Raw genomic sequence first — 25,986 nt, forward strand, 5'->3', positions numbered from 1 at the left:
CAAACAATTTAGGGGGGACCACCATAATTTTTTGACAAGCAAAAAAAAAAAAAAAAAAGGTTATCAACCAAAATTTTAGGGGGGGACCATAAAAAAAAAAAATTGACAAGCAAAAAAAAAAAAAAAGGTTATTAACTAAAAATTTAGGGGGGGGGGGTTGTCCCCCCCCCACCTCAAATTTAGGGGGGACAGGTCCCCCCGCTTACGCCGCGTATGTTTCAATGAAAATGCCTGTCAAATTACAATAAACGGCTTGGAGATCTCTGTCGAAAATTCGTGAACCAGGACACAGCAGATCGTCCCAAGAATCAGAGCTGCCAAAAAAAATGCAAATGTTGTTTTGGTTTTAATGTTTTTTAGCCTTTATTCAGAGAATATCACAGTTTTCATACAAACAAGGGTAATACATAGAATATACAAAATAAAATGAAGTACATATATACAGCAATATAAAAAAGAAATATACATTGTAATATACATTTTTTGAACAAAGATTACCATAACCCATAATACAAACCAAAAACAGTTATTTTCCCTTGCATTTACTGTATAATAATGCGGTATTGTATGATGAAAAAAGCCAAACATAAAGACTTTCTAAGTTCTCAGCAGATAATAAAATTGATATATAAAATATATATATTTATATATCCATAAATTATTTTGTAACACAATACAAAAAAATTAAGTCTACGTTTATACTTAGAAAGTGTACAACAATCTGAATAAAGATTTCATGTATAAAACACACAAAAACAAAACAACAACAAAATGTGAAGGGAAAGCAGCCAAACTGAAACCCATCTACTTTATGTTTTACCCATGCCGTTTGTCCAGAGTCCAGGTGGGTGTTTCATAAAGCTGTTCGTAAAGTTAGTTACGCACAACTTTACGCACGACTGGAACATGTTCTTAGGTCATAACCCAATTGCATAGGGATATCACATACCACAAGAAAGGATCACCAGTCGTGCGTAAAGTCATTCGTATCTTACGAACAGCTTTATGAAACACCCACCAGGTGGGTGTTTCATAAAGCCAGAAGCGGATCTAGAGGGGGGTTGCAACCCCCCAAAAAAAAAATCCGGGGACCATTTTTTAAAATCTTATCTTTTTTTTTAAACTTGTAATTTTAGAAAACGCCATTTTCACACACAGATTTTCAAAAAATTTCCCTACTGTGGGAGGGGGGACACCCCCCTCCCACACCCTCCCCCCTCGCTCGCTCCGCTCGCTTGGACTCGGTCGCTACGCTCCCTCGCATACCACCCCAACCCCCCCCTTTATAAAAAGCTGGATCCGCCCCTGTAAAGCTGTTCGTAAGTTAAGAGCGACTTTAAGAACGACTGGTAATCCTTTCTTGTGGTAAATGGAATATTCATTGGCGATGTTAAGCGCGTACGAAAGGTTCACCAGTCGTTCTTAAAGTCGCTCTTAACTTACGAACAGCTTTATGAAACGGCCCACAGGGCGACACTGCTGTTTTGATTCCCCGATTTTCAACAAACGCTGCTCTGTCATGAAAGGCTTTTGACAATAGATTCTCAGCGTTCTAGACAGCATCTGTGTAGTGGTTGTGAAAACTCCCCAGAAGGAAGAACCAGTTCAACTGGACCAGTTCGAACAGTAGAATTTTAACTGGTAACTCTGGAAATTGGAACACCGGTTTACTGGTCTAACTGGTCGTACTGGTCCAGTTAAAATTATACTGGACTAGTTGAAAATTAAATTGGTCTTGAATTACTGGTCTCCAGTTAATTTTTAACTCCAGTTGATTTTTAACTGGAATTTTGAAACTGGTCCAGCATACACCAGTTTGATGAAAAACAATTTAACTGGTATTACTACTTTGCCTGAACTGCATGGAACTGGTTTCCAGTTAATTTTCATGGTCCAGTTAAAAATCACCTGGCCCAGTAAAATCATACTGGAAACCAGTAAAAATATACTGGAAACCAGTAAAAAAAATACTGGTCTGACTGGTTTTTCCTTCTGGGTCCCTCGGGTATCAATAAACGGGACGGGAACGGCGATAGTCTGAAAGAGGGCATTAACCGATCGATAGTCGGGACCCCTCCTTCGTATAGTCTTCGTCCTTCTGTCTTATTTTTACACCTCAAATGTTTCAATACTAAAAAAAAATCATAGGTGGTCCTTTCCCTGCCTGGCCTCGGTGCCACCAACGTTCCAAGGCTACATAAATACATCGACTTTAAATATTTGGTAATGCCCTACAATCCATTTAAGACCTATCTACATTATATATATCTATATATTTATCTATCTATCTATCTATCTAATTATCTATATATCTGTCTATGTATATTTTCCACTGTTTATTGCGCCATATTTCTGTTTAAACATCCATACACACATATATATTGTTCTTGTATAGAGTAAAAATAGTTATGACGGTAATGAAATTACGCTTGATTACAATGACGACGACGTCAGCAATGATTGGAACCTCATACACCGTACCTTAGTTCTCATTCAGTAATACTCATTTCCCTAATACTTCAAATGTAAAAATAAGCAATTATACGGTCAGTTCATCATCGTTCATTTATTGGTATCGCCTGAGGGCGTCCTTTACCATCGTTCCTTGAACGCTCACGGACCACGATGACGACGATGAGAACTATGATGAGGAGTACAAGACTAGCGATTACGGCAACGAGGATGACTTCGGTAACGGTCATGGTCATACTGACTTGACTAGGTACAGGGTCTGACTCGATGGAAGGATACTGTGTTGGAGGGTAGTCACCACACATCGGGAATCCTTCTGGAACAGGAGGAAGGTCGGATTGGTTCCCGACGCGAATTAAGATCCCCATTCCATCCTGGCAGTAAAAAAAAAGGAATTCGCTTTGTAAAGATTTGTAAAAAAAAAATATGAGCTGAGAAGCCCGACATGCACCTAGTGCATGCAATAATGTTTCGATATGATCAACGCTGAAGTTGTTTCATTATCATCCCATGCTTCTCAATAATTAAAGTGACCTAAATGTTAACAAGTGGAATGCCTCTGGCAGTCTGGCCTGCAGTACGCGATACAAGATAGAAGCAGTGCTAACTTTGAAAACAGCTATTGAATGATTATTCACACAAAAAACCCCACTCATATGATAAAGAAACACTGTCCATTGACCCAACATTTCCTAATAGATGTCTATGACCATAATCATGTGACCTATGACGTGCGCAAAACATACTTGATAACCCTTATGTCTATGTTTCATGAACTACATCTGTAGATCCATAAAGTTTTGATGCCAATTCAACAAATACCCCAAACACGGCCAAAGTTCATTTACCTTTGATCTTGGTCATGTGACCTGAAAATGGCATAGGATGTTCAGGGATACTTAATTGCTCTTACGTCTAAGTTTTATGAACTAGATCCATAAACTTTCAAAGTTACGGTGGTAAAAATTCAACAAAAACTCCATTATGGCCAAAGTTCATTGACCCTAAATGACATTTGACCTTTGTCATGTGACCTGAAATTTGCACAGGATGTTTAGTGAAAAATTACTGTAATATGTCCAAGTTTTATGAACTAGCTCCGTAAAATTAAAAGTTATGATAGCAATGAAACTAGTACCCCCAACATTCCCACATTTCATTGACCCTAAATGACCTTTGACCTTGGTCATGTGACCTGAAACTCGGGCAGGATGTTCAGTAATACTCGATTACCCTTATATCCAAGTTTCATGAACCATATACTTTCTGAGGTATGATGCCATTTCAAAAACTTAACCTTAGGTTAAGATTTGATGTTGACGCCGTCACCGCCGCCGTCGGAAAAGCGGCGCCTATATAGTCTCGCTCTGCTATGCAGGCGAGACTAAAATGGGAACATCTTTCTTCTCATCAGGCGGTCGACGTTGTAATGACACCATGTTATGCATGGCCAGCTGGGAAAGCAGTTCATAAGAGCTAATGCGGCCTCCCTGTGTAAAAAAGAATAGGGCCTATTATTATTGGAAACACTGCAGTGCATGGCGTACCTGGGATTTTTCACAGGGGGGGGGGGGGGGCAAAACCGTCCGCCAAAAAATTTGACAAGCAAAAAAAAAAAAAAAAAAGGTCTTTAATCACAAATGAAGGATTTCGTACCAGAAAAAAATTTGACAAGCAAATAAAAAAAAAAAAAAAAAAAAAAAAGGGTCTTCAAGCTCGTCAGGGGGGGGGGGGGGGGCAATAAAGGTCTTCAAGCTCGTCAGGGGGGGGGGGGGCAGGGATACGTCCTTTGCATGGGTTGTGGCTCGTCAGGGGGGGGGCAGACTGCCCCCTCTGCCCCCCCCCCCCCCGTAGGTACGCTAGTGAAACACTGGTAAAATAGCCTTTAAAACGGCCATATTGAACCTTTTCGACATGCACTCGTCAGAGTAAATTTGAATGAATGACTAGAACGATGGAGCGAAACAATACTAGTATATGATAGAACCGAGGGAGACAATGATAACTAAACGGCGAGCTGTGATTGGCTGTCAAGGTAAACAATATTAATACATTGTAATTAATACTGTTGTTATCATTATTTATTATTAATATTATTATTATCATCATATCATCATCATCGTTAAAATCCCTATATACCTCGAAATGATACTCCATATGGCAATGAAGGATCCACCAGCCAGGATTGTCGGCAACGAAGTCGATGACGGTGTATCCACCGCTTGGTATGACCACGGTGTCCTTTCCAGGGGCGTGGTCGTAGTTTCGAACAATTCCACCATCTATAATGAAAGGAAAGGAAAGGGCGATCATTCGTCAAATGTAATGACAAGAAATGTATCGATTGGGATGACGACGATTGATTTTTCCTTATTATTATCAGAAGCGGATCTAGAGGGGGGGTTGGAGGGGTTGCAACCCCCCAAAAAAAAAAATCCGGGGACCATTTTTTAAAATCTTATCTTTTTTTTTAAACTTGTAATTTTATTTTATTCTATTTCTATGTATTTATTTTTCAAAAATTTTCCCTACTGTGGGAGAGGGGACACCCCCCTCCCACACCCTCCCCCCTCGCTCGCTCCGCTCGCTTAGACTCGGTCGCTACGCTCCCTCGCATACCATCTCAACCCCCCCTTTATAAAAAGCTGGATCCGCCCCTGATTATTATTGTTATTATTTATTTATTTTCACTATTATTGTTATTATAATTATTATCATTGGTAGTAGTAGTAGTGGTAGTAGTAGTAGTTAGTAATAGTAGTAGTAGTAGTAGTTACTGTAGTAGTAGTAGTAGAAGTAGTAGCAGCGGCGTACCTAGGATTTTCCAGAGGGGGGGCAAATTCTTTTGAGGATATTTCGTCCGCGAAAAAAATTGACCAAAAAGAAAGGTCTTCAACCACAAATAAAGGATTTCGTACCGAAAAAAAATTGGCAAGCAAAAAAAAAAAAAAAAAAAAAAAAAAAAGAGGTCTGTTTTCATTGCATTTCTACATTACAAATTATCAGTTGTGACTCGTCAGGGGGGCAGGGGTACGTCCCCTGCATGGGTTGTGACTCGTCAGGGGGGGGGGGCAGTCTGCCCCTCCTGCCTCCCCTTAGGTACGCTAGTGAGTAGTAGTAGTAGTACGTAGTAATTGTTGTATAATAATTTTCGATCTCTATATACATACCGTATGATCCCTTGATTTATACTGTATGTTTTTAATGCTGCGCCGGCGCATAGGCCTATAACTTCTTCTTACAGCCCGTGGCGGGAAAATCTAACAGGACAGTAAATGCGTGTACTTATATCGCCACCGTACTATTTAATAATATGCTGTAACGCGCTTTGAGCCATTCTGGGAAAAGCGCTATGTAAAAATTGACTATTATTGTTATTAATATTATTATTTGGTGTTCCATGGTGTATTTTAAAAGCTATTAAAGTTACTGCACTGCTGTTAAAACACCGATCGGTGGATGATGCTAAAAGGTCAGTGTTGTTTCAACACCAAACTTTTTGCATCTAATCGTGTCTATAATGAATGCAATCTAGCTTTAGCCAAAGACGGATCCAGGGGGCAGGGGGGGGGGGGGAGTTCACAGCCGGCCCGTGCCCCCCCCCCCCCCTTTGAGAGGCACAATCAAAATCTGTAATGTACAAATGCATTTAAAACACAAGACAGTGTGCCCCCCATCTTGAGAGTGAAGACTTTTTTTATTGCTTGTCAAATTTTTCTTCTGGGAAATATGCCCCCCCCCCCCCTTTTTATTTGTCATATCTTATATCTTTTAGTACCAAATATCCCGATAACCTGCCGGCTGAATGTCAAGCATATAATGATATTATTTCGATTAGATTGTGGCATTAGTTTCACTCATCATCCATGGCAATTTTCAATATTATTTGTTCATGCTACATTTAGTTAGGCCCTACATATTAATTCCTCCTGTTTTACTCTGTTTTCCTTCTTTTTCTACTAATTTCTCCTCTAAAATCCTTCACAACTCCCTGTCTCTCTTTGTAATTAAGCGCATCAATAATTCAATATACACGTAGTTACGCGATGCCAGCAATTGGGTATACGCCCAGGTTATACGAGATCTTGGTATATTTCACATGAAGTTTTGTAAGCAAATTTTAAAGTTGAAAAAATCAACAGCTAATTGTATGGTGTTAGGCGAACTAGGTAGATACAGTCTTGAAAAATATATCTCTAATAGAATGATTAATTTCTGGTGTAGTTTAGAACATGCTGAGGAAAACAAATTATCGGGAATGATATATAGAATTTTGAAGGTTTTGTATAATGAGAACGTATATAAATCTTCATGGATTAAAAAAATTAAAACTACTATCGATATGCTAGGAATGTCTGATTTATGGTATACATGTGAAACCACAAACAGAACTTGGATCAAACGTACAATTGATCAACGTTTAAAAGATTGCCTCTTTCAAAATTGGTACTCGAAAATGTATGATAATCCTCAATGTATTAATTATCGGATCTATAAAAAGTCTCTTGAATTAGAAAAATACATGATTGTTTTTCTTAAAAATATCGTATATGCTTTTCTAAATTCCGCTGTGAAAACCATCGTCTACCAATAGTTACAGGGAGGTATGAAAATGTTGAAAGAAATAATAGAATTTGCAATCTGTGTCAATCACAAATTGTAGGCGATGGATACCATTATTTGTTTGTTTGTCCGGCTTTTTCAGCAGAGAGAAAATTATATTTAGACAATTACTTCGCAAAGAGGCCTAACACTTACAAAATGGAAAAATTATTCAACACAGCTAAATTAAACACACTTCTAAATCTGGCTAAATTTTGTAAAATAATTATGCTTCGCTTCTGATAGAGTAATCAAAGAATAGAAGTATTCATTTATTTCGTTTTATTTGTCTTTTAATAATTTATCTTGATTACTATATAGATATAGATATCACATATGTATTATTTGATAAACTGTTTAATTTTTGTATTTAGTTTGCTGCTGGTGCCTTTGTACGCATCATGTATTACTTTTTTTTCTGTTAGTTCTAAAATTTAGTAATTCAAGAAATAATTTATTTATATCTTATTATTTTATCATAATATTTCAGTGAAATATGTGGGTTTCTTGTTTGTATTTTTTGTTCATATATATTTTTTGTAAATATGTTTAAAATTCAAATGTAAATATGTTTCAAATGTTGTTATGTTCTCCAATACCCGTTGGGGTGATCTGAGAATAAATATTACTGTCATTACTGTCATTACTGCCACGGTGCCTTCCTATGGGTTAGAAGGGCTCCCACTGGGAACTAACGATGATTTTGATTGGTTTGCTTCCGAAAAGATGGGTGGGAACCAACGAACGTAGAGGGCAGCAACACACGTGTGTTGCTGCCCTTTACGTTCGTTGGTGGGAACTGAGAGAGATATGACAGGGAAAAGATGATAGATGTTCAGAATACCGGTTTGTGACAATCATAGCGGTGTCACATTTCGAAGAGAAATGACAAAATTATTTATGATAAAAGTTATAACAGTGTTCCAGAATATTACCCCTGGAACCGCCCCTGTCTTTAGCGTAATTCTTACTTTTGTCTAGCTGAATGACATCCTCCTTTGTTGTTCCGTTGACTGAAGTACCCTGAGCGAGGATGCGGAAAGGGTGACCATGAAGATGGAACGGATGTTCCACCTTATACGGAGATAATCCCTCATCGATGAGAACGAGCTCTAACGTCTAGAACAAAATATAAATGAGATAATTATTATTCCCTTATTCCCATCAGCAAATCCAAAGCTTTGACTCCGGGGTTCTTAAATGGGATTGGATGTGTCCCCCGAGCTATTCTGATTAAGTGCATTCTTCATCCTTAACCCCATCCTTCTTACACTATTGGCGGCTCCTATACTCTGTTGGGCTACTATTCTTCCGGCAGGTATTTTCTGGTCGTGACCTCCTCCGTACCACCTTCCAACTCTTATTCAGTTTAGATTTACTAAAACATAAGCCAGAAGGTTCTACTGCTGTTCTACTGATGAACTAAAATCTTGCATTAGCACTCTTAAAAAGTGATCTCAAATTGTCTTTACATAGAAATGCGTCTCTTAAGGACAAGTAGGTTCCCCAAACGTATTATGTTTTGTAGAATTGTGTTACCTGTCCTAAATCAACATCTATGTACTGTGTACATGCGCAGAACTCAGTATCACATGATTCAAAGCCGGCTTGTTCCACTTCACACAAAACGTCATCATAGGCCCCGGCTGCAGCGAGTTGATCGTCGAATTGAGAGAGGAGAGGGAAGTCGGTGAATTTGAATGTCCGGCTGTTTATCTGAGGTACGTGGAAGTCGCCCCAGCCCGGTCCGCTTGGACCAATAGGATACAGGTCTGGGTCGTTAAACATCGGGTTATTGACCTGAAGGGTAAAAGTAGGAGATAGAAAGATGGCACTTAGAACGTTTCTCATCTCCTCATTTATGTTGACAAGGGCTTACTTCGGGATCCGAGCCGCCAATGCGCCATAAGTTTACATTCATGAAAAAAGGTGCTGACTGGAGCCTTTCTTTATCCCGCAATTGGAACCTTTTAAGGTTCAACAAAGAATCAGAAAAGGGGTTTAAACAGTCCTTTGGACCAAACACTTTTTAAAAGTTTCTTTAGAAAGGCAGAAAAGGGTTCTATGCACTCCTTTAGAACTACTTGCGGTTCTACAATGAAACCTTAAATGTTTTATATACAACCCATGGGGTTATCGATAGTGCTAAGAACCCCATATATTGTATAAAATTAAAGAACCATACGCAAAATTGGTTGAATTCCTCACAACATCAAGAACCCCAAACGTTATATATAAAGAAACATAAATGGTTCCTATAACCTCTACAGGACTGTTAGAACCCTTTTCTGCTTCCCTCTGAAGAACCTTAAAAGGATCCATTTACAGGACAAAGAAAGGTTCTAAATTTTTTAGGAGTGTATGGCCCGGCGTCCTAGAGATGAGGATATGGTCCATCAGAAGTTGCGCACCCACAAGTTGAAGAAAGGAGTTTGTTCATAGTGTGGAGGATAGCTAATTAAGAAGCTGAGATGCTAGGGAAGAAGGGTGACCAAAATGGGCATGGATTACCGGGGGGGGGGGGGCAGTTCATTTCCGTGGGTTTTTATCCCACCGCTGCCACCAAAAGTTGCGGAAAATCGGAAAACAATTTTATTACATACAGAGGCCGGCCTAAAACAAGACACATACCGTAATGATCTTGTTCGTGAAACATACCACCTCCGTTACAGCCCACCATTTGGAGCGTGTCGCGTAAAGCAGAGTGAAAACTGAAACCAGTAAAAATGTATATATATAACAAAAATAAACAGATTATGAAAGCTTCAAAATAGCTCTCTTCTTTCTGGAACTTCTTCCTTTTCTTATCCCTTAGACCCCTAAAATCAATGGAAATAGAGGAAATAAAAAGTCAGACACAGAGAGATCATCTGAAGTTAAAAACTGCGTACAAAACAAATAAAACATTTCATACTTTCTCAATTATCAAAATTCATTTTTAATTTACTCACATATCGGCCCCTTGTATTTAACTTTCATATTTTCCGATTATCTCTATAAATTTGTATGTCCAATTAATTTACATAATACTATTTTCACGTTCGCATTCTTTCTTGTTCTTTTCCCTTGTTATCTTGTGTATTCTAATTTCTTTCATTTTATTTGCTAACAGCTCTTTGAAACTTCTATATAAAGAGCTTCATAGATTTTGTCTACCATTGTTATTACTTACGATCCGATCTTATAGAGTAAGCCCAATGATTAATTGATCATTGACTATGGATTTTATGCTTATTTTTTTAATATGACTAGCAACAAATTTACCTGATATAGAAAAAAAGATGAGGTAAGAGAAAGAGAGAGGGGGGGTTATGTTGGGGGCAAAAAGAATAGCAACAGAAATCTTACCGCATTTAGGTCAAATGGCAGATAGACCCTTCGCATGTTATTATTTGATGATTGTGTATGGGCGTCTGCGAAAGAAAAAAAAAAGATGATGATTGCATATGAGTATGTAAATCTTATTTCATTAGACCACAATCATTGTTTGTAAACCGAAGCTTCGTGAAGTACACATGTTCTTTTGGCAGTTTGGAGGTCTAGTTTAGCTATAGGCCGCATATAGTCCCCTTTCATCGATGCCCACATTCTATCACCAACTTTGATTATCATGATAATTATTGGATATTGTATTGGGTTGTCTGTTCCTTGTTGCTTTATTATACGGTCCTATACAACTTCAGATGTATACCTTGCTTTAATACTACAATATCCAACTATTTACTAACCATCAGTGCGTAAGGTATAGGCTCTTGGTATCCTTTGCAATGTCTTGAAATCGGACATACTCTGGGTTTTGTTTGAAACTTCCATCTCGAGACCAAAACAGCTCTTGATGTCTGCTTCTTTTACGCAGAGCCAGCAGTTGATGGATATATGGTTCTGCACTATATATTTTTTTACTAATAATGCATTTGAGCGATGGACTCTTTAGATTGGTGAACAATCCACAAAGGAAATTTCAATAAATCAGTGATTTTCACTGACTGATTTGCTCACAACCAATCAGGTACCAGGATTTTAGTAGCTTATAACAATTGTCAATGAATACCAATGACTATTTGTTTTATGAGACACTCCACTGACAGGGCAGGATTTCATCAACATTTTCATCTGGCAAGTTGTAAGATCTTTCTTGATTTGTATTAGCTGAGAAGGATTGTTCCTATATGATAACTGTCGGATTAACATGATTTTTCGGACAAAGCATCCGACAAGACCTTCCATGAAACACTCCTAAGGAGTTGACTTACGCAGAGATCTCAATTCATTGACAGTATGCACCGCATCAGGTTCGTTATAATTTCTGCCCAAGTCTTGGTAGACCTTTCCTTCTCTGTCAACCAAAGGGTCAGCGGTCGGTACTTCTTCCGGTGCACCTCGGTACCTGATGATTGCCAGCTCACGTAGACCCGTTCCTTGCTTGTAACCTTGGACCTTGAGCCAGTAGTTGCTGACATTTTGAGATGCGTCCAGGATGAAGTCGTACCTGTATGGTTGAAGGAGATGGTTGTCAACTTCCGGAACTTAGAAGAGATTTGACCCGAATTTAATCAGTCTATCATTTGTCGTACTCCATAAGTTTAGAATGACTTACCCCACAGCAAGAAAAGTTGTTTCATCTGACAATATGTAAATCTGGTGGGGCAGAAATGCAAACTATTTTCATCACATTCAACTGCCACCAGGAGCACATTCTGAAAGTAGATAATGGACAACACGAGGTGGTGCATTCAATCAAATAAAGTGATTTTTACTGATTACTCTGATAAGCTAACGCAATCATTCGATCTAACTGGCTGAGAGCAAATTATAGTCAATGAGAATCAATAAACCTTTCATAATTTGCTCCCGCGCCCTGACCTGCTGACATTCTGTTCAGCAGCCCTTAAGTATTCTAATTTAAGGAACACATCTCATTCCGTGTCGCAGGATACACATTTCATAAGTCTATCCTGAAATTAATTTTCTGTTCAATTCACTTTGAGAATTCTATGGTTTTACATAATGCCCGTCAGCCAATTACGCATATCTGACACTTCGGACGAGAATTATTCCTCTCAGTTTCATAAAAGGATACGATGATACCATCAAACTAGTTTTGTCCATTACCTTTCCCCGCCGAAGAGGAAGAAAGCGTCAACCTCCAAAGGCTCAAAGTCATCTCCATCGGTCGAGATGAGAGTGATGTTATGACCATCAACTGATACCTTCATAGGAATATTGGCGATGGCACTACTGATCACCCGGAAGCGGTACCGTTTACCCTGTTGGATAAAGAATGAAAAGGGTACCTTACACTTAAGACTTAAAAGGTACTTGATAAGTAACTTTTAAATGCCACTTTTGAAAAAGAGGTTCGGCACTCTATGCAAAAGAAAATAGCAAAATAATGCCCAGTAATCAAATGTTCTCTAAGACATCCGGTGAATGTTTTTTTTTTCTTTAATGACAAAATCGACAATTAGAACAGTATTCCTTATATGATCTTTAAGATCATCAATATTCATATGAAACTTAAAAGGAAGCTGCAGGCATTCAAACAACTCGTTGAACATGGAGGGACGGCTATCCCGTAAGTGAGATTTTTTTATCAACTGCAGCCAAAGGGCCAAAGTCGGGGTTAAGTTAGTCATCTTAAATACATTCCACCCTATTCATTAAAAGGGAAATTTGTCCATAAATTCCGCAATCGCTTAATGCCATGCCCCTGTCAAACTTATACCTGTTGGACTTCGTAGATCACCCTCGGCGTGGTCGACGATGTCGGACCATACACTGCAGACGCACCCATGCCGTTGATAAGTATGGACACTGGGCCTTCATCAACACCCCTGAAGTGGTCGCTGAGATAGGCCGCCGATATAGCTTGGTGCGTCCAATCAGTTAGGAAGACTGTGTGTTCGGGTAAGTCATGGTCGTACAGAAGATTATGCGGATCGTCCTGTAAAATTAAAGGAAAAGTTTTCAGGTTGACATTGGAAATTAATTGCGCACACTCTAACATACTCTGAAAAGTGTGATCTCAGTGTGGGGCACGATATAAAAGCATGTTCACACTGTTACATATGAGCATCTTGGTGGGAATCACATGTTCGCATAGTCCACGGTGTGAACACCCACACTGTTGACGTTTCGAAAGTGTGAAATTATCTTCGCACTTTTCAATTTGACCATTTATAAGTGGGATCACACCTTGACAAAGTCCAACATGTGAACGCCGTGTGAACATAGTTTGTGACACAGTTCTTCCTTACATGGACGTAGGCTTGCCAGGAAATGGTTTTAATTTATACCTATATTCAGAAGGTATTAAAAATTTCTTTTACGAAAACGATAAGATTATTGTCAGGTCCTTAAACAGTCAGGTATCATCAGTACTAGTAATATTTTGAGGAATGATGATAAAAACAGAACACAGCAAAATTGCAAGGTTCAAATTTTATGTCAAAGATGAAGTACATAATATCCCAGGACCAAAATCCAATTGAAACCAGTTGGATTTCCAACTGGTTTCAATTGGTTTCAATTGGTTTCAATTGGTTTCAACTGGTTTCAATTGGTTTTAACTGGAATATAGCAATTTCCAGTTGAAACCAATTGAAACCAGTTGGGCAACTGGAAATCCTAACTGGAACCCGTTGGGCAACTGGAAATCCTAACTGGAACCAGTTGGGTAACTGGAAATGACTTCCAACTGGAAATGATTTCTAACTGGAACCAGTTGGGTAACTGGAAATCCTAACTGGAACCAGTTGGGTAACTGGAAATGACCTTCAACTGGAAATGATTTCTAACTGGAACCAGTTGGGTAACTGGAAATCCTAACTGGAACCAGTTGGGTAACTGGAAATGACTTCCAACTGGAAATGATTTCTAACTGGAACCAGTTGGGTAACTGGAAATCCTAACTGGAACCAGTTGGGTAACTGGAAATCCTAACTGGATCCAGTTGGGTAACTGGAAATGACTTCCAATTGGTTTCCAATTGGAAATTTTCCAATTACCCAACTGGTTCCAATTGAAACCAGTTAATTTGCATATTATCTGCCAGTGTGCACAGATTCATGTTTTATGTGATTCATCATCATTTAAAATGTATCTATTTAATTCTTTTCTATTTCAAGTACCATACTTGTTTCAGATAAGTGTTTAGAATGCTTAGGAGTGAAAACGATGTTCATAAATTTTATAGATTATAATTAAAACAGATTATAAGATAATTAGTACACCACTAACTGTTACCAAATTACATCAAATACAAATACATATATTTGAAGATCTTTCATGTAAATATATATACATTATGAAAGTCTATTTATCAATGCCCTTTACATTGGTATTATAGACATATAGCACTGCTTCTTTGTTGGCATGAGCAGTAGTTAGTGCAAAATCTAATTAATTTGTAACTAATTAGGTCATTCCAACTGGAAGTTCCAATTGGATCCAGTTGGAAACCAATTGGTTTCAACTGGTTCCAGTTGAAACCAGTTGCCTCCAATTGGTTTCAACTGGAACCAATTGAAACCAGTTACCTCCAATTGGATTCAACTGGTTTTAATAGGGAAATTGGAACAACTGGAACCAATTGAAACCAGTTACCAACTGGTTGCTTTATTGGTTTCAACTGGAACCAATTGAAACCAATTGCCAACTGGTTCCAGTTGCCCAATTGGTTTTAACTGGAACCAGTTGGCAACTGGTTTCAATTGGTTCCAGTTGTTCCAATTTCCCTATTGAAACCAGTTGGCCAACTGGTTTCAATTGGTTTTGCCCTAATTGGTTTCAACTGGATTTTGGTCCTGGGATGTCCATCAATCTTTGAAATATCAGATTTTAGATGAACCGGTGTCTGTTTTATGTGTTTCTAAGAAAGAATGAAGATTCTGAATTTGATTATGATCAATTCTCTTCTGTAAACGGATATTATTCAAATCTCTTAGAATAGACAGATCCATCTACGGGTAGCCCCAAATAGGTTGTTGCAATCCATTCTTTCTAGTTCTTTATATATATTTTTTCCACAGCATCACAGGGTGAATTGAGGTCGACGCTTTTAAAGTAGTTTATGAGTAGCTGGCCAGCCAGCTTTCGAATTGACCAACAATAAACGACAAACATAGTGATAAGATGTGAAAGTGATAATTTGATAACAAATCGTTTGACCAGACTTTCGTTACGGGTCAGTCATGACTGACATTGCAACTGACCTGCTTCGATTGCCTGATAATAAGTGGGCCGAAAAGTCCGTCTGCCCTATGCATGCCAGTGTGAGCGTGCCAGAAGTGGGTCCCAGGGTGGTCAGCAGTGAAATTATACCTATAATATGGAATAAAAAATAAGTGTAAAGATATTTGTATATAGTTTGTAGCTTCTTTGTCATCTTGCTAGCTTAACTTAGTTGGTAAAAAAAAAAAATAAAAAACTAAACTTTCAAGGAATTAAGATAAATCCAGATGGGCTGTGAATATCAACAGGTTGAACATTTAATTTTTTTTCTATTACAATAAGATTTTAAAAGGATTATCTTTTAGATCAAGGTTTGAGAGTTAATCATCAGGATATAATATCCAACATGTTTGACTCACCTTTATTTACAGTCTATCTACTTTACTACTACTACTACTACTACTACTACTACTACTACTACTACTACTACTACTACTACTACTACTAGTACTACTACTACTACTAGTACTACTAGTACTACTACTACTCCTACTACTCCTACTACTCCTACTACTACTACTACTACTACTACTACTACTACTACTACTACTACTACTACTACTTCTACTACGATTACTATTACGACTACTACTACTTCTACTACTAATAGGCCTACAACTACTACTGCTGTATGCTGCTGCTGCTACTTCTACTATACTACTACTACTACTACTACTACTACTGCTACTACTACTACTACTGCTGCTGCTATACTATTACTGCTACTACAACTATTACTGTTGCTACTGCTACTTCTACTTCTACCCCTGGCTACTACTACTTCTCCTTCTACAACTCCTCTCTCGACTCCTCCGAGCCTGAATTTGTTTCCGGGTAGTATGTGACATTGACCGATCTTTAATACACCATCCACCAATACACTAATAATAGTATTATTACTGTTTCTATTTCTACTTCTACTTCTATACTACTACTACTACTACTACTACTACTACTACTACTTCTGCTACTATCATGCCTACTGCTACTATTTCTTCTTCTTAGCTGATCTTACTAATACTACCACTACTACTACTACTACTTCTACTACTACTACTACTACTACTACTACTTCTACTACTACTACTACTTCTACTACTACTACTACTACTACTACTACTACTACTAGTACTACTTCTATACTACTACTACTACTACTACTACTTCTACAACTTCTCGTTCTACCATTCCGAACCTAAATTTGTTTCCGGGTAGTATAGGACACTGACTGATCTTGAAAACACCGTCCATGTACTGGGTAGACTTCTGATAAAGACCGTGCCAGTGAAGGGTTATTGACTCCCCATTATCCATATGATTGACCGTGTTAACGATGACCTCGTCTCCATCACAAACCTGAAATAGTAAAATAATATATTTACATGTATACACGCACACACACCCGCACACACCATCCCACACACACACACACACACATATATATATATATATATATATATATATAACAGACGTGTTTTTCACGACTGTTTCAGAAACGGATTTTGAATTCTCTTTTTTGTCACATCATGGGTACTGACGAAGAGTGTGACTTTACCTTTCATTTTTTGAGAGCTATCCTCCTTTTAAAATCTACGATTATATATATATATATATATATATATATTTCTCCCATAGGAGCTCGGCAGGACAGCGTTTTGCTGGTAAACGCCAAGCTGGTATATAACCAATTACCTCGGAATCATTTTACGTCTAGATTAATCAGTCATAGTGGCTGACGTTATAGACGACAGATATTACTCTCGGGCCTTTTACCAATGGCAGAGTAGGGATTCGAACTCACAACCTTGCGATTATGAGTCCATTGCTCTAACCACTGGACCACACGACCCGTTTATATATATATATATATATATATATATATATATATATATATTTATATATATATATACATATATGTGTGTGTGTGTGTGAGGTGGTGAGGGTGTGTGTGTGTATGTATATGTGTATATGACTACTTTGAGGAGATTGGTTAAAAAAGAAGATTGCCTACCTCAATCGGAGGTCCTGGTAGGGATCTGTTAGCCACTATAATGGGCCTTGGGACACCGTCTGCTGCTACGCATTGTTCCCTCTGACAATCAGTCAGGTTGCACGGGCAGTCATAGCATGCCTTAGACATAGTATGATACCACTCTACTACAAACGTGTATTCACATTGCATTGGTTTTGAGCCAGTGCAATCTCGTAAACATGGGTGGGGTGACTTTTCTAAAGTAAAAGAGAGAGAGAGAAATTAATCCTATATTGATTTCATTTCAAATTTCAAATGGAACAACTGCCTCTGATGTATACGATTCAGTTCAAAGTATGTACAATGAACCCTTTTTTTTTCTTCAATTCAATTCAAAATTTATTTCAATCAATCAATCATAAAAATACAGGTATATACAAATTAGATAAAAACATGGGATTGGGAGCCCCTGGAAGTTTTCATTTAAAAAACTTGTGGGTGGGGCACCACCATGATACAATTAAATACAAATGAATATAAGACATGCATAATGAGTGAACAACAAATAACATTGAAATACAATTTTTTTTTAAAGAGAGAAAAAAGAAACAATGGGCTAATATAGGGGAAATAAATAAAACAAACAACCAAATTAGAAGTAATAATTATAAATCATAGTGACCTACAGTGTGCTATTGGCAGGAGTTTTTATACTGAGAGAAAAATTCAACTTTCAAAAGTTTTTTAAACTTATTTAGGGTTTTACTTTGTTTGATATCTTTGTTTAAACCATTCCACTGCTTGATTCCTCTACAACGTAGAGAATTTTGGGTAATTTTAGTTTTTGGAAGATATTGGTGAAGATCTGCTGAATGACGCGTAAAGTATGAATGGAAAGAAGCATTTGTGTTGAAGAGATTATTAAAAATATTTGGCAAGAGATTTGAATGATAATTGTACATAAATATATAAGTATACATAAGAGCCAAGTCACAAATTTTCAATATTTTACAATCAAGAAATAACTTGCTTGTGTGACTATTGAAATGTGCATTACAAACTGTTCTGATTTACCTTTTTTTAATAAGAAATAATCTATGTAAATGTGTTTTGAATCCATTCCCCCATAGCATACAGCAATAAGTGAGATGGGGTAAAACCAAAGTATTATAAAGTGAAATTAATAAATGTCTTGGTAAAATAAACTTCAGTTTGCGGAGGACACCAGTACTTTTTGATAAACGAGTGCATAAATCATCAATATGAGGTTTCCAGGATAGAAATTAATTTATCTTGATACCTAACAAATTGATATTTGATACCTGGGAAGTAATCTTGCCATCCATAATAACTGGAGGAATGTCAGTACCAATTTTTTTAGTTTGTATTTTAAATAGTACAAATTTAGTTTTTTCAAGGTTCAGTGACAGTTTATTGCATTGAAGCCAGACAACAACTTTAGGAAGTTCAATATTTATGGTGTAAGTGAGAGGAATACTATTTTTTTGAGAAAGAGTTATACTGGTATCATCAGCAAAGAGTATGAAATTAAGAATTGAGGAACAATTTACAAGGTCATTCATATACAAAAGGAAAAGCAAGGGGCAAAGGACGGACCCTTGCGGAACGCCGTGTAATACATGACTGAAAGTTGACTTGACACCGCTGACCACAACATACTGCATGCGATTCGATAAATAATTATCAAACCAATCAAGAGCGAGACCTCTTATTCCATAATGTTTCATTTTTTAAAGAAGTATGTCATGGTCAACGGTGTCAAATGCTTTCGAGAGATCCAAAAATATACCAATGGTGAGATTACCCTTATATATTTCTTGCATTATACGATCATACATGTGAAATATTGGCATATACGTTGAATATTTTTTCTAGTATCTTTGAGAATATGGGTAAAACAGAAATATATAATTAACAATGTCTTTACGGTCACCCTTTTTGAAAATTGGAACAATTTTAGCTATTTTAAATGCATTAGGAACCGCCGTAAGAAGAATGAATAGGGTCCCGTTAACATAAAACTTAAGGATTGATATTTGGGCCTATTTATACGATTTTTCACATTGATTAGTTTGTATAGTTTAGTATAGTATTTTATTCAAAGCAAATCAAACACAAACAGTGGTACAAAGCACAACATCATAGAATACGTTTAAAAGTACCAATAATAGAGAGATATCTATCTCTCTATTAAGGAGCCTCTTACGTCATGCTGATCTAGTATGATTGTGAAAGTGTGTGTAGGGAAACGGGTGCGTATCCGGGGGGGGGGGGCACTTCCATTGACGAGTGGATACCATGCGCGACCATGGGGTCTCGAAAAGCTCCCTAAACACGTATTTTCCATATTCTGAAAATGCACCCCTTAACAAGTATTGGCGTCTGAAACCTTACCCTTAACAAGTATTGGAAACAAAACGATACTCTTGGCAAGTATTCCCTGAAATGAACCCCTAAACAATTACAGCGATATTTTATTGTTATGTCAGGGGTCCGTCGGTCATCCGTTCTACATTTACACACCATTTGGTTTAGTATGGCCCCACCAAAGACCTTATAATATATTACTAGACCGAAAGCTGCGTGCGCGTTCAGCACAAAACAAATGAGATTAGGCTCCGCCTACCGCGATCATTTGAAGACAAAAATAAGCCCTCATTGACATTCATGAGCATGAAGATATTCATAATCCGGCCTTTTCATTGGCTAAGAGCGTCATTAATACGCGATTTCCCCGATTCTTTGCCATCGATACTAGTGGTATCGTGTTACAGAAATAATTATTCATTTGACCTCATTACGTCATCTAATTTATTCATTCTGAAACTTTTCTTTCCACACACAAAATGGACCTACGAACACTCCGGTGAGTACGTATAAATTGATATAACCACATGAATTCAGTGGACTATTTACACATTTCACACTGTATTTTGTGATCTTAGGTTATTTCTTTAACAAATTAGAGAGTTTGCTATCATTCTTCTGTAAAAGGAAAGCAGAATTTGGTCTTTGAAATTGAAGTTAGATTGTCATCGTCGCCCAGTGCAGCCTGTATGTTGCTTGCAGTGTATTTTGTACGGCCTCCTAGCCGGCTGGGAATCGAGAGATAATCGGGCTGGTTAGGTTCACCTCCAACAAGGACCAACCCACGATTGATTAAAACAAGAAGAATGAGGCTTCTTTTTGTACACTGTAACGTTAGATCTAGAGGGAGATCTGCATCTATCTTCAGTAGATCGAGACTCAGTCAGGAATAAACTGTGAAGCGGAGTGTGGATTAAAATACGCCTGTCATTGACATTGTGTCAGTCCTCACTTTGTTTCAGATATCAAATTTATTTTGCATAACTTCAGGCTTCTGCATTTAGCCCCCACCATTTTAACTCTTATTGTTATTCATAAATATATAGACTCGGTCTTAGAAATAGCATGCTGCTCTGCATGTTTGTCTTATTATCAATAGATCTATGACCTAAATCTTCTTAATCCTAGGCCCTAGGCCTACTTACTTTATACTTAGATCTAGGCTACTTTACTTTTATTTATTCATCGATGCTATCAAGAGCTAGGCCTACCTAATTAAAATCTAGTCTAACTTATACTTTCCCAACCCTCGATACTTACCCCCAGGGCTTCTGATCTAGGTCTGTAATTTAGGCCTAGATCTAGGTCTGGGCCTAAACGACTCCATTTACATGTAGGCCTACGAGTACGAGTATGACTGTCAGTGGACCAAGGAGTCGGACTAGATCTAGATCTACTCTCGGTCAATAATGGCAATGAAGTCTTAGCCAGGAATAAAAGTCAAAGTCAGACATCAAAAATTTCTAAACCGATATAGGGTTTAGAACCGAAGCTTTACTTTCTAGGTCTAGATAGATCGAGAGTCCATCGTTAGTCTAGATCTAGACCTAATTTAGATACATGAACGAGACTCAATGCTGACAGCATTGAGTCTCGTTGGACTAGATCTATACTTTCTTACAAATAGATCTAGACCTAGTGCATGAGATTATGAAATTATGTTAAAATCTAATGAAATAAGATTCGGAAATAAAAAGATCCAGATTTTTTTTTTTTTTTTTTGGGGGGGGGGGGCAGACATGTGAAAAAAATTAGAGAAACCTAAAATTCAGAAAGCGAGGGCCAGAAGCGACCAATATTACCTAGGGCCGTTTTGTGCATTTTCTAAAGTAATATTGAAGGATGTCATGCAATTCTCTTTTTGATGAAGGTTTTCACATTTCAGCTCTTACCCAAACCCCTCCCCCTATACGGCCATGAAAAAGATCACTTCTTATTATTGTTCTCTCCTTTCACAAACAGGTTGAGTTTGAAGAACAAGAAAAACAGTAGAGGTCTACCTATAGTATATGGTTCAAGATGATGATCATAAGTGCATGCATCATTTTGCAGATTCTCATCCAGGTATAAAAGTTAAACTAACCCATACAAAATTACAGATACATTACATGCATTGAATGTTAACCATGTTTACATTAAATAAAAATAATCTGAGCCACAAAGAGGTAGGATCTGTAATGAATATACACTTCTTAAATATACAGGCTCTCGAGTCTAAAATAGAACCAATGCCAAAAGTTATGTACCTTGGGCAAATTTATGAAATAAGGTCATGTCCTTGATCTACTAGTAATTAAATTGCCTTTTTATTTCCTATTTGTTTATAAACAAAGCAATATTTATTTTTCATATTTTACAAAATTCATTTTATGCATTCTTTAGTGTGATATTCATAGTTCATATTTGTAGATTAACGTGTTTTTTTTTATCTTGTTATTTTACATTTTGTCCAATAGGATGATGCAGTTTTACAATTTCCATGGAGGTGATTGATGATGATAAATAATTGGTGAAGAAGGCCTAATAGAACAGCGACTCGACCACAAAGAGAAATACAACATACAGCAGTTATATGAGTGAGTTAATTAGTGAATATTTTTAATAATGGAGGTTGTTCACATTTTTTGGCAAGAAATAGACCTGCCTTTGAAAAACCCATTTCAATTTTGTGTTTAGATTATAGTTAGTGTCGTTTTTAATCACAGATCAAAATATTCTGTGCAACAAACATATCAACTTTAATTCTGACTATTTATATAATTTACATATGTTGATTCATATTCTTTTTTATGAGAAATCTCTGGCATTTTTTCATAGAGTACATGTAGTGATAATGGAGAGTGGTATGTAAACTGCATAGAACAGGTTTAAGTGATATGCTTTATAGAAGTACAAGTTTATAATTAGTAGAAGTAAGATTTCCTGTTATGTGTTGAAGAAACATATATATGTATAGTCTCACTTTTCTTAAAACATTTAAGTTTCATAAATCACGACAATTTTAATTTAAATTCATTGATTACTTTCTCTATTTTTTCAATCTGCAGGACTGGTGTAACAGATGTTTTCATTCAAGAAATCCAACAATTCAACATTGAAGAGTCTGACTTAGGAACCACTTGATGAAGATGGAAAAGGTTTTTTTTTTCCAAGTCCAATTTTTCACACAAAAAAAATTATTATCACAACCCCAAATTCATGACGTATGAAATTTCTTGTTGATTTTCATTAAAACTGGTTGCAAAAGGAGAAGCTATAAACATACAAATAGGAGCGGCGGAGTGAAGTTGAAAGTGGGGGGGGGGGGGCATAGGGAAAATGCTGTATTACATGAAATTTTTAAGAAGTTGCGAGCGAGCAAAATTTTGACATTTTTAAAAAGAAAATCTAAAATATTCAGAATGATATATTTCACCCTTTTCTTTCATTTTCTCTTTTTTTCTTGGTCGTGATTTTTTATTTATTTATTTATTTTTTTTTTTTTGGGGGGGGGGCAAGAGTCCTTCAAGCCCCCCTCCCCCCTCCATCTGTACGAAACTGCTTATATACCCCACTCATGAATTATTAAACTTAATGCACAAAGGATTTCCTTCATAAGTATATTATCGAAATGAGAATATTGTTTTCTTGTTTCAAAGGGCAGTCGTCATGGTGACCATAAAACGGGTCCTTCTCAGGTGAAAGGGGCACAGAACAAGTTCTTTAGGAGCATTTTTCTTGGGTAAAAGGAGGCAGTGATTCGAGAAAGGGCACTTACAAGAAGGCAAGGGGGCACTCTTTAACACATGAAACGGGCCCTCAGATGAAAGGGCACAGAACACGTTCCGGGGGGGGGGGGCATTTTTGGGTAAAAAAAATTGCATACAAGGAAGAGCACTTGGTAACACCTAAAACAGGTTCTCGTCAGGTGAAAGGGACACAGTACACGTTCGTGAGGGGGCATTTTTCTTGCATAAAAAGGCACTTTTCAGTGCTTCAAGAAGTAGGGGGAACTGTGCCCCCCCTCCCCAGGATCGCTGCCCCAGCATACAAAAAAATTATTTTGGTTCAAAGTATTAACATACGCTTAAGAAAAAGGTAAAGCTTAATCCTCTGATAATGTGATATTTTTTTATGGCTAATTAATAAAATTCACCACTAACCAGAGAATTCCTTTATGTCTTTCATTTGTGTTCATAAAGTATTTGTACAGAGCTAAAATGATAGGGATTTGGAATTGGCAAAATTGAAAATGAGATGAAGATCGAAAGAGTGAATGAGAAGTGGGTTGAAAAGAGATGAGAAAGAAATGGAGGGGCACATATGAAGAGATAATTTAGAGGGGGTGGTAAGAGAGCTAGAATGTGGGAAGTAGGAACAAAAGGGGTGGAGGAGAAATAAGACGAGATTTATGGAAAAACCAGGAGACAGATGGGAAAAGAAGAAGGAAATATATGAAGAGTTTAGTTGCAAAAGGGGTTAGGACTATTCCGAGAAAAACCAAGTTTTTATTTTCACTTATTGCAATATTCTTATGAGAAACTAAATTGTCATGATGTACTACTCTATCATGTGAACAGTGAACATAAAATTGGGTATAAAAGAAATCTACCTGTCTTCAATTTTTTCTATATACTTAAAAAAAAATATCATTGTGTACCTAACCCCTTTTGCAAGTAAATTGAAGTGAATCCAATCTCTTGATAAAAAAAGTGATTTTTTTTTTTGCCACTTCCATTCACGTTTTCATTTGAATTTCAAATTTCCTTTGGTATCATCAGAGTGACTGAAAATTTAGAGGTTTAGAGACAGAAAACAATAAAATATATGAAAAATGGACCTAACCCCTTTGACAAATGAGTTCTGTATAGTGGTTTAGTTGCAAAAGGGGTTAGGTCCACTCCCAGAAAATAATTTTTTTTAAATTCTCCCATATTGCCATATTCTTATGCGAAACTGAATTTTCATGATACCCTACCATGAGAACATAAAATTGGGTATAAAAGAAATCTACTTGTCTTCATATTTTTGTAGATATTATTTTCCAAAAAAGTATGTGTGGACCTAACCCCTTTTGCAACTAAACTGAAATGGACCTAACCCCTTTTGAAAAAAAGGTGATTTTTCTTTGCCATATTAGTTCAATTTCACTTTTTAATAGGAATTTCAACTTTTCTATGGTATCATCTTATATAGCTACTAAAAATCTATACATTAAGACATAAAAATCAAGTTTGATGAAAAATGGACCTAACCCCTTTTGAAAATGTGCTCTACATATGTAGGAGAAAGGCGGCACAAAAGAATTTTGAGTGGGAAAATGATTAAATGGAGAAAAAAACAGAGTAAGAAATGCTGGAGAATAAAGGGGACAGGAAACATATTAAACATGATAATCTGGGGCCCGTTTCATCATGAGTTACAAGTATGGTAACTACGATGGTATAACCAACCAATCATAATCAAGGTTACCACGGTAATCACAATAATTGCAATGTTTTTAAATAGCTGTAATTCATTAATTATGAAACGGACGCCAGATGAAGAAAGAACGCACGGGGATCCATGAAGATTTTTTTTTTTTGCTTCTCGAAATTTGTTTCTAACAAGAAATGTACTCTTTAAGTGGTGACAGTTCCCCCCCCCCAAAAAAAAAAAAAAAAAAAAAAAACTTTTAGGTCAGTACAACAGCCCCTTTGATCTTTCCGCGGCCTCTGCCGGCTATAATTTAGAGTTGAGATTCTTTACATTTGTTAAAAACTAAGATTGCTGCATGTATATCTTAACATGTGACAATTTAGGGATGGCAAAAGCACTAGAGACCTCTTTACCTAATCACGACTTGATCTATTCTCAATTTCCCTTTTGGAATTGGCAAAGGCCTATATAAGACGCAATACAAACAATGCTTTGTTTTTAAGTGATATCGATTGTGATATCGATACTTTATAGAGCGCAACGTATCGTCTCAGATTTGCGCTTGCTTGATTCGCTGAATCCTTCGCGTCACGAGCGCGTAACAAAATGAATACATTAATGAATTTGCCAAGTTGACCTTTGTCATTGCGCTGATGTGCGTATTGTCTAATACACGTACAAAACCACAGTTGACGAGGGAGCATCGTACGAAATTAATATTAATGAGGGCTTATTTTAGCTTCTAATGGATTAAACAAAATGGCGGTAGCTTCGGGGGCTTGGGCCCCACCTTCCATACCTCGCGCAAATCGACCTCTAAACACGTAGTGTTGGGGCAAAAAGGACATCCTTTATTAAACATTTTAATTTTGTTTTATCATCCCCGCAAATTTGACTCAAAATAAGTAGCTTTCCTTGCGAAA

General features: G+C 37.1%; 1 protein-coding gene across 1 annotated transcript; it reads right to left on the bottom strand.

The window, feature by feature from the left end:
* Window positions 1-1,335: 1,335 nt before the first annotated feature.
* LOC129266171 (uncharacterized) lies at window positions 1,336-17,531 on the bottom strand. Its single transcript, XM_064103133.1, has 11 exons — window positions 17,318-17,531; window positions 16,502-16,662; window positions 15,288-15,396; window positions 12,800-13,018; window positions 12,187-12,341; window positions 11,328-11,563; window positions 10,423-10,487; window positions 8,614-8,874; window positions 8,046-8,193; window positions 4,612-4,754; window positions 1,336-2,846 (listed from the first exon to the last, which is right to left on the bottom strand). Exons 1-11 carry the CDS (start codon window positions 17,486-17,488, stop codon window positions 2,556-2,558), a joined length of 1,959 nt encoding a protein of 652 aa, XP_063959203.1. The 5' UTR covers window positions 17,489-17,531; the 3' UTR covers window positions 1,336-2,555.
* Between the last annotated feature and the right edge of the window lie 8,455 nt (window positions 17,532-25,986).

The sequence above is a fragment of the Lytechinus pictus genome, chromosome 8 (genome assembly GCF_037042905.1).
Source record: "Lytechinus pictus isolate F3 Inbred chromosome 8, Lp3.0, whole genome shotgun sequence".
In the NCBI taxonomy this organism is placed as follows: domain Eukaryota; kingdom Metazoa; phylum Echinodermata; class Echinoidea; order Temnopleuroida; family Toxopneustidae; genus Lytechinus; species Lytechinus pictus.

What these genes read in the sequence shown, in the direction of transcription:
- LOC129266171 (XM_064103133.1), bottom strand. Translation starts at nt 17,488, where the DNA reads ATGCAATGTGAATACACGTTTGTAGTAGAGTGGTATCATACTATGTCT. An exon ending in TGATCTACGAAGTCCAACAG is followed by an intron (nt 12,342 to 12,799) that starts GTATAAGTTTGA and finishes TTTATCCAACAG; the next exon opens with GGTAAACGGTACCGCTTCCG. An exon ending in TGCCATTTGACCTAAATGCG is followed by an intron (nt 8,875 to 10,422) that starts GTAAGATTTCTG and finishes TTTACCCTTCAG; the next exon opens with GTCAATAACCCGATGTTTAA.